The 10,105-nt window shown below is 48.4% G+C and overlaps 1 protein-coding gene across 2 annotated transcripts; it reads left to right on the forward strand.

The window, feature by feature from the left end:
- Positions 1–560: 560 nt before the first annotated feature.
- Positions 561–7,915, forward strand: LOC309381544 (uncharacterized protein; the record flags this gene model as incomplete). 2 transcript variants are annotated; one of them, XM_081932678.1, is made up of 4 exons in its annotated part: positions 561–1,093; positions 3,061–3,708; positions 5,619–5,822; positions 6,885–7,915. In XM_081932678.1, the coding sequence occupies exons 2-4, from the start codon at positions 3,243–3,245 to the stop codon at positions 7,913–7,915; spliced, it is 1,701 nt and encodes a 566-aa protein (XP_081788804.1). In that variant the 5' UTR covers positions 561–1,093; positions 3,061–3,242. The 2 variants fall into 2 exon arrangements, with proteins under 2 accessions (XP_081788804.1, XP_081788805.1); XM_081932679.1 differs by lacking the exon at positions 561–1,093 and adding an exon at positions 2,062–2,125.
- Between the last annotated feature and the right edge of the window lie 2,190 nt (positions 7,916–10,105).

Consider the following 10,105-nt stretch of genomic DNA (forward strand, 5'->3'; position numbering starts at 1 on the left):
ATAACTGATCCTTGTATTATTAAACTCTCTGCCTGCAGCCCCAAGAGATTTTTACTGGATTTATTAATCTGGCCCTGAGAGTGAACAATTCACTGAAACTGAAACCATCCACTTCTTTTACAACAGACAATTTCAAGGACAATCAAGCCCTTTCCAACATCCTTGCAATTTTTTTTCTCTGTTTCACCAGATTAAAAACAAAATAATTTAAATACTTTTATTAATTCTGCGCTTCCATGGAAAATCACCACGGATTTAGGAAAATAAAGGGGAACTTTTGCAAAGGCTCTGAATTCACTTTTTAAGATTTTCTATGTTGTTTTCTCAAAAAAGAACCCCGGAATGGATAGGATGGATATAGCCAAATAAAATGAAATGAAAATAGCAAGGAAGGATTCTGCTCTTCTTTTTTCTTCTGCTTCCTTCTTTAGTTTCCTTTTCTCTTTCCTTCTCCATCCTTTACTTTTCTTTCCTTCTCTTTTCTCTTCTCCTACTTTTATCTTCTCTTCTTCCTTTTCTTTCCCCCCTCCTATTTTCTATTCCCTTTCCGTCTTTCCTCTTCCTTTCCCTTCTTTCAGCTTTCTTCTCCCCTTTCTCTTCTTTTCCTTTCCTCTCTTCTCTTCTCCTTCCCTTTTCTTTCTTTCTGTTCTCCTTTCCTCCTCTATTTTTTCTTATCTTTTCTTCTCTTCCTTCTTTTCATTTTTCTTCTTTCTTCCTGTCTCTTCCCCTCCTTCTTTCCTATTCTCCTCTCTTTTCTTTTCTTCTTTTCTTCCTTCTCTCCAGCCACGAACCCATCCACCCACCCGCTCTGGACCAGAGTCTGAGCGCAGACACCCTTTGCCGGAGTGAAAAAACTTGGGGAGAAAGGTGGGGGGCTCTTGCAAAAGCCCAGCCGGGCAGCCCACCCCGTGCCAGGCGCTTGCAAGAGGCGCGCACCAGCGTCATCCCCGCGGGCTTCAGCAGACGGAGGGCAGGGCCGGGGGGCGGGTAGCCGGTTGGGGCCTCCTCTTCGTCGGCGGGCGGGACCCGCAGCCATTCAGCCCCCGTTGCTGCCGCCCCAGCCAGAGCGGGACTACCGGCCCAGTCTCAGCAGGTAAGGCGCCCTCGGACGCCAGGTCTTCTTCTGGCCGGAAGGGAGGGGCAGACTCTCCGCGCCCCCTCACCCGCTTTGGGAGGGGGCGGAGGGGGCTCCACTTCACCAGGGGGGTCCTTTGCAATGATCCCCGCGTTTTGCACAGAGATGCGCGCTGCCCGGGCTGGGGGCGCCGCCATCCTTGACCCAAAGATCGGGGGGCGCATTTGCAACCCGCCCTTCCCCGTTTGCATGGCGAGGGCCTTTGTCCTTGGAGGGGGCTTTGGGCCCTGAAGCGGAAGGTGGAGCGGGCTAACTCCCAATTCACCCCACACTTAATTTGGGGTGCAGACACCCCATCTTCCTCCGCACAGTTTTGCAATCAGGCCAAAGCCGGGAAATTCTCGCATTGCTCTCGGCGAAACCCGGTCGCTTTATTCCCGCGAGCAGGGCAGGCCGGAAACGGATCCGGCGCTTTCACACGTGCTACCCGCAGGCATGCGCCCGGAATGAGGGTCAGCACGGTGCAAGCGTGTGGAAGGAGATTTCCTTCCCTTTGGCGTTGGGAATCAGGCCGGATATTTTTTTCTTCCGATCCTGTGAAAATGAGGAAGGGAATGGGGTCGTGGGGAAGGGTCCTGTGTCCCCAACACGAGGGATTCGCGTGGAAATACACATTTCCGGTTCGTTTCGAATAGATTTCTCATCTTTTTTTTCCTTTCATCATTACCCTTGCAAAAAAAACCAGATGGTTTGGGGAAAACATTTAAAATAAAGCTTGAATTACATTTAAAATACTTTTATTTTATATATAATTTTATATTTGATGCTTTAAAGCAGGAGAGGATTATGGGAGTTGAAGTCCACACATCTCCAAGCTATGTAACCCAACACTGTCCTAACAGCAAACAATGGAACGTCATTTGTTAAGCCAAGCCATAGCTAAGTCGGTCTTTGCCCAGTTTTATGACTTTCTGCCATGGTTGCTAAGTGAATCATGCGGCCGTTAAATGAATCCAGCATCCGCCATTGACTTCGCTTGTCGGAAGCCAGGTGGGAAGATTGCAAAGGCCAATCACGTGACCCCAGGATGCTGCCACCAGAACCATCCATGAGCTACATTTTTTCAGTGCCGTACCTTTGAACGTTTATTAAATGATTAGTTGTAAGTCAAGAACTGTCTGTAAATCGATTTTTAAGCCATAAAAGGCGAGGCTTATTACGCCCTGCCCCACCCCCATAACCAAGAGGAGTATCCCCTAACAGAGATTGTTAAGGTGCCTTAGACTACCGTTCTCAAGATCCCATCAATTACGAGAATTCTCTTTAGAAGGCACCCTAGAAGTCATCTAGACTGACCCCCCCCCCCCCCCCCCGCTTGTTAGTTCTAGCCTTAACCCTTTTCCTTGGAGCTGTAACTTAGACCTAAAATAATCATTTTAAAGGCAGGATTTATTTATTGTTTTTGCTAAGTTCCCCGGGTGAAAAAAAAATTTTTTTTTAATAGTTACAGATAGTTCTTGACTTACAACCCCAATTGGACGGGAACTTCCATCCCTCAGTGATGTATAAGTGATCCTCAGCATATGACTGCAATTCAGGCCGAAATTTCTGTGGCTAAGCAAGGCAGTTTATAACTGAGATTTGCCCCGTTTTACAACCATTTTTGCTACTGTTGTTAAGTGAATTACAGCCGTTGTTAAGTGAATCAGAATCACCGGTTTCCCCTGTGTGCTAGTCAGAAGGCATAAAAAAAAGGATCCCATGACCCCCGGGGCACTGCAGCCGTCCTAAGTAAATGCCAGTGGCCAGGTGTCTGAATTTGGATCATGTGACTCGGGGCTGCTACAACGTCCGTTCGAAAGTCACTTTTTTCAGGGTGGTTGTAACTTTGAATGGTCACTAAATGAGCGCTTGCAATGCAGACGACATCTTTTTGAAAGTTTGTTATTCTTTTTCCTTTTTTCCCCCCCTCCACCTTTTGCTAGATGTCCTCGAGATGACACTGCACAACCTTGGACCACAGCTTTAGTCGACCGCAAGTCAGAAAAGACCGCACGGACCTCCAATCCCATAGGGTGGTCCAAGCCTTAAACCCCACCCCACCCCACTCTTTCCTCCATCTGAATTTTCACGATCCTCCTTGCAACCCGTTTCGGCCCGGGACTCCATGTTTTCCTCAGCCGCGGCGAACGAGCGATGGAGCGTCCAGTTTGACCCTTCCCCGTCCACTTCGTCCGTGGCATCCCTGACCGTCGTTCCTGGACGCAAACGGAAAGCGAACTTCTCCAACGATGAAACGGAGGCCCTCGTCTGGAATGTAGTCCGGCATTTTGGCGCCTTGTACGGCTCCGAAACCTTCCGAGCGCACCCCATACGCCGCAAGCAGCTCTGGACCCAAATTCAAAGCCGCATCAACTTTCTCGGCTACACTGAGCGCTCGATCGATGATCTGAAGCACAAATGGCGGGACCTGCGGCTGGACGTCAAGAAGAAGATCACCGCCAAGAAGCCCCCAGCTGCCCACCGGGCCGGAACCCCTTACAAGCCACAGTTGACACCCCTGGAGAAGATGGTGGCTTCCACGTTCCTTCAGCCCACCCATGATCCAGAACCGGAGATCGTCCTGGACCCTGGTGAGCGGAGAAGATTTGGGCCTTAAAAATTGGGAGCGCCATTTCAGGACAATAAGAAAGGTCTCCCAGAATTCTCAGTCAGTATCTGGGCTGGGGGATTCTGGGAGTGGGAGTCCTTCCCTCTTAGAGCATCCTGGCTGGGGGATTCTGGGAGTGGGAGTCCACACCTCTGCAAGCTGCCAAACGTGAGAAACTAGGATCCAGATAGTTAAGGAATCAAATCGACTTTGAAGGGACCCTTAAGGTCATCTAGTCTAACCCCTTCCTTGGCAGAGTTCCTATATTCAATGTCACCCTCTAGTGACCATCCTCGTGCAGTGAATGCCTTCCGCATCCTGGATTAGTCATTCCACTAACAACTGCTTTGAGAATCCTAGAATGGAAACTGTGCCCTGAGGTCATCTAGTCCACCCCCAAGGGATTACAGCATCCCCCAAGGGGTAACTGTCCAAGGCAGGTTCAGTGAGAGGGAACTGCTGGGCCCCATGGGGAGGACCCCTGTGAAGTGTGTGGAAATATTGGGAGTCTTTTTGTTTCAGTTTCGATTAAGAAAAGTGGGAGGAAATGTCATTTCCTTGATTTTAGCTGAGGCAGGAAGCTGTGAAAAAGGGAATGAAGAAGGATAAGCAGATAGTTGCCCTCAACTTACAACCGCAATTGAGCCCAACAATTGTTGCTAAATGAGACAGTGGTTAAGTGAGTTTTGTCCCCTTCTGGAACGTTTCTTGCTACCGTAGTTAAATGAACCCGTGCAGTTATTCAGTTAGTTGTTAATTGTTCAGTGATCGTTTGTGAAGTGATTCTGGCTTCCCCATTGATTTGGCTTGTCTGAAGGTCTCAAAAGGGATCACATGACCCCAGGACACAGCAACCGTCTTAAGTACATGTCAGTTGCCAAGCACCTGACTCCGGGGGTACTGCAACAGTCGTTAAATGCGAATAACACTAGATGAGAGGGATGGAGGGAGAGAGAGAGAGATGATAGGTGGATGATGAATGAATGGATGGTAGATGGATGGATGGATGCGTAGATGATGGATGGATGATAGACAGACAGACGAGAGATGGATGGATGATAGAGAGGGGGGAAGGGATTATAGATAGATAGATATAGATAGATAGATAGATAGATAGATAGATAGATAGATAGATAGATAGATAGATAGATAGATAGATGATAGATTAGATAGATAATTAGATAGGTAGATAGATGATAGGTAGATGATAGATAGATGATAGATTAGATAGGTAGATTAGATAGGTAGATAGATGATAGATAGATGATAGATGATAGATAGATAGATGATAGATAGATAGATGATAGATAGATAGATAGATAGATAGATAGATAGATAGATAGATAGATAGATGATAGATATAGATGAAGAGAGAGAAAGAGAGATAGGTGATAGATGAGAGAGAGAGAAAGAGTGAAAACTGGTCATAAGTCCCTTTTAATTTTGAATGGTCACTAAACAAATGGTCATAACATTGGTGGGCCTGCCCCTTGTTGCATCATCTAGGAGTCCCATCATCCCCATTTTCGACCTTCCCAGCCGGCCTCCACCCAGCAAACCCTAATAGAGGAAGCTGGATTCCCTTAACAACCGCACGGTTCACTTTAACAGCTGCAGTGATCCACTTCACAACTGTGGACAAAGAAAGAGTCGTAATGTTGGGTGCGGCTCCCTCAACGACTGCCTTGCTTAACCACGGAGATTCGGCTCGCGATGACGGTCGCGAGGACTCCCTGCATTGCAAGATGCTCAGATTGTAGGCGGATTAGAAGTTTGCAAGACAAAAATAATGCGGCGGTTGTTGCAAAATAACAGTGGTGGGGAAACCGGGGAGGGGCAGAGAGATGGTAGATACCCTGAAAATCACAAACATGGGGTGATCTTGTTTCGCAGAGATTTACTTCCCAGGAATCTCCAAACGGAAGCTTGGGCCCGTGCAGCCGGCATACGGCCACTCCAGTATTTATATCAACGCCAACGGGGAGCCGTCCACTCTGCCAGAAATGGAGGGGTTTGCCGGACGCCACCTCAGTGTCCGCAGTCCAGACCCTTCACTAATTGGAGGCTACAGCAGAGGCGAAGAGCAGAGCAGCTTTGGTAAGTCCTCCAAGGCAACTGGATGCTGCCTAGACTGTCCACCAGCGAAGTGAGGCTGCTGTTCTAGGATCATAGTGTTTGAAGGGGACCTCAGAGGTCATCTAGTCCGGAGATCCCCAATCTTTGTGGCTTGGCGATCTGACTGGGAGGGGGGGGGGGAGAGATGGAAACCGGGCCGCATGAGCGGTGGTCTGGTGCACCCCTGCATGCAGATCAACTCGCAGGAACGGTGGGCAGGTATATGCATGCGTGCACCAATTGCCCACACGTGCGCATGGAGCTGCACAGGTGTGTGCTGGCCGGTCGCAGGTAACAAGTGGAGCTGAACACATGCAGGTGGCCCAGTTCCTGATAGGCCGCAGCCCGCTAGTAGTCTGAGGCTTGTGTTAGGGTTAGGGTTTTAGTCCAATCCTCTGCTTAGCACAGGCCCTTTGCTGGCATCCAGCCCAGTGGTGAATTCATTTTTTTTTTACTACGGGTGATGTGGGCGTGGCTTGGTGGGTGTGGCTTGGTGGGCGTGGCAGGATAAGGATACTGCAAAATCCCCATTCCCTCCCCACTCCTGGGGCCAGCCAGAGGTAACCTTTGCCGGTTCTCCGAACTACTCAACATTTCTGCTACTGGTTCTCCAGAACCTGTTTGAACCGGCTGAATTTCACCTGGATCCAGCCCCCTTCTCTTGGCCTCCCCCTCCCCACTGTATCTGACACAGCGACATCTGTGAAAGTGATGATAACAATGACACACCTCGGCTTACAACAATTTGTTTAGCAATTGTTCAAGGTTACGCTCAGAGAACGAGAGACCAAAGTAGAGACATTTAGTTTACTTATTCCTGTATCGCCTTTATTATTTTGACAATGAACTCCAGGTGGTGAACAAATCCAACACAACTTACTCCTCTGATTTCCCCCACAACAACAGCCCTGGGAGGCAGGTTGGCTGAGATAGAGTGATTGGCCCAAAGTCACCCAGCCAGTTTTCATGCTTAAGGTGGGACTAGAACTCACCGTCTCCTGGGATGGGAGCTACCGATCAACCTTGTTTCCTTCTCTCCTCTAGCTGACTCTGGTCCAGAGCTCCAGATTCCCAAAACATCAACTGTGTCTCCCCCAGTGAGAAATGATTCCTTGGTTTCCTACACTTCCGAAGAGGAGGAGGCGGAAGGCCCGGATGGGGATGATGGTCTCGATCCGCGGTTCTCAGCCGAGGAAGACCAGAAGTTCTCCAACCGGCAGGCGATGCTTCTCCATCACTGCAATTCGCAAGGATCGCCCGCATCCGAGCCAGAGGACACGCTTACTCAGGCGGGTGGCCACTCTGAGTGGGGTCACGACAGGTGTGCTGTCCAGGGACCCCAGGCAGAAGAAGAAGAGTCAGAGCCCCCCAATACTGATCTCGGCTCCTTCCCACAGGGACTGATGGGTCCGGCATGGGAGAAGCAGCTGTACGAGTATCAGCAAAGGCAGCAGTCTGTATCTCCGCTCGGCACAGGAGAACTAACGGAGGAGTCTCTGCCTCCTGTATCGCCTTGCGCAGATGGGATATCTCCTTCGCACTCCTTGCTGCGGGGAATCGGGGGCTCCTTCCCGCGGGAAAACCGCCGAGAACCTTGCAGGACCACCCTCCATCGCTTAATGGAGATGGAAGACCAGTGGGACCAGCTCTACCACCATGAGCTAGCCATGTGGCAAGAGGAACGAGAACAGCAACGGGAAGAGCGGGCTAGAGACAGGGACCTCCAGCTGCAGCTGCTGACTGTCCTCACCGAGATCCGTGATGAGCTGCGGGGTTTGCGGCAGGAACGGGCAGCTTCTCGCCAGGAGCTTGTTTCACAAACCAGCGTGGAGTTCACCTCGCCATGCCTGTGTCCGAAACCCGGGGTGTCACTTCCCAAGCCGTCATCCGAACATGTCCCACTGTTCTACCCTGGCAAACCCGAATCAGGCCTCGCGGGAGCATCTTTGCTGAATGGTGGATGGGGAGAGAGGGGTATTGGGCTCAGAAGTCCTCAGGGTATCCCCCGGCGGGGCAGAGGGCGTCCCCGAGGGTCCACATCTCGTCACAAAAGGTTGTTGGTGAGCAACAGATAGGTGGGACGAGTGCTTGCAAAGCCCAGGATCAACAGACATTTAACAAAGGTGGAAAGGTCACAAAATGGGACAAAGCACACTTAACACTCTTGCGTAGCTGTGGAAGTTTGGACATAATTGTGGCCATAAGTTGAGGACTATATTGAGGCAGAATATGGTCAGTTGTACCCCAAAAGTGCCGATTTCAAAGATGGCCACAGTGTGACATATTTTGCACATCTGGTAATTTTGTCCTCTGAGAGTCCGTGAAGACACCGTGAATATCACCTCGGTCAAACAAAACGGGGGAAGAGATGGCATAGGTGGGCACGCATGGATAGGCATGTCAGTGGAAAAAGGTGTCCCTTCAAACAGATCTGCTGTTCCATGTGTCTCCACAGCAGGATAAATTCTTAATGGCTATTTTGAGAAAAACATGGTGCTACAGATGTTCACTCTTCCCCTCATAACTCTTCATTTAGTGAACTTTTTTCCTCCATTGGAAAAAAGTGGCTTATGACCATCCTCACACTTATGACTGCTGTACCATCCACATGGTCGGTCACGTGATCAAAATTCAGGAGCTTGACCAATAGCATGTATTTAAGACAGGGGCGGCTTCCTGGGGTATTGTGATCGCCATTCTGTGATCTTCCTAGCTGCCTTTGTACAAGCGAACTCAATGGGGGAATCTGGATTTGCTCAGTGACCTGAGATTCACTTAACAACCACGGCAAAAAAGATAAAATCAAACAGGGATCACTTAATTAAGAAATTTTGATCATGTGACCACAATGTCAATGTGAGAAACAGTCCTAAGTTATACTTTTCAGTGATGCTGTAACTGAACGGTCACTAAATGAATGATCATAAGTCGAGGAACTGCTGGCACCTGGAATGAGAAGTATGAATGTCGTTTCTCTAGTTATCCATTCCATAGTGATATCTTAGCTCAGCCTGTCAACTAACAAAAAATGCTTGATTTCTGAGCTGGGTGGGGTCAGACTAAATGATCTCAAGGACTCTAGTATTCTAGGACATTACTATCATTTGTAGGTTAAAAAATAAATTATTGTAAGGAAAGTCATGGGGCCAACAAATACAGATAGTCCTCGACATGCAAACATTCATTTAGTGACCATTTAAAATTTGGACGCTTGGCAACTGGTTCATATTTACAATGGTTGCAACAACCGTCATGTGATCCCCTTTTGCGACCTTTTGACCAGCAACCGTGTGACTAACTTAAAAACCGCAGTGATTCACTTAACAACGGTGAACAAAACGAAGTTAACAAAATAGGGCAAAACTCAAACTGCCTCGCTTAAATGAAAATTTTGGGCTCCGTTTTGGTCGCAGGTCGAGGACTTCCTGTACTAATATTGCTAGAATTTGGAATTCATACACACAGGGAGGACTTCCATCTATGCTTTTATTGACAATTACATCTACGTTACAATTAGTTGGCATTTCAAATTCATCCACAACCGTGAACAAACATGTCTTCTCTTTGTTTGCAATTCATCCAATATAAAGAACATTATTTTGAAGTCTGCCATGAAAATGCCTTTTTATTTTTACAGCTTTTTTACGCACTGTACTACAGTAATCGGTCGAAATTAGCTACAAAATGTTGAGGACCTTAAACTCGGCCTGTAGGTTTTGAGGAGGGGATAGGAGGAGGATTCTGGTGGGCTGGGGTTAAAAAAAAAAGCGGTCACTTTGTCCGCCTGTGCTGGAGTCCAGTCCCAAATCCCCTTGGCGCCCCTGATTTTGGATTTCTCAGAGCAACATTTCTCAAGACAGGTGGACTTCAACTCCCAGGATTCATTCATGGCAGGGGAATTCTGGGAGTTGAAGTCCACCCATCTTACAGCTACCCAGGTTGAAAAACACAGTCTTAAGACGTTTGTGAAAGAGGTCCGTCCATCGTTCTTTATATCGTACCAGATTTGTCACAGAATTTTTGAAAATCCAGCTAAGGCACAAAGTAAGATTGCTGGTGGACATTATGGCTACTATCCATCCTCAGGGCAGTTCTCAAACAGGCAGAACATGTCAAGCTACCTGGGGCTCCGGAGTGCAAGTGAGAAGCAAACAAAAGACAACCTCATTCCATCCGCACAAAAGAGGCCTGGCCCACCAGTGTCTTCCTGGTGTGTAGGCGTGTATACAATTCATGTGTTTTTTCCCCAGTGTGCGACGAAAAAG

Source organism: Natrix helvetica (genome assembly GCF_964273705.1).
Source record: "Natrix helvetica genome assembly, chromosome: Z".
NCBI classification, from domain to species: domain Eukaryota; kingdom Metazoa; phylum Chordata; class Lepidosauria; order Squamata; family Natricidae; genus Natrix; species Natrix helvetica.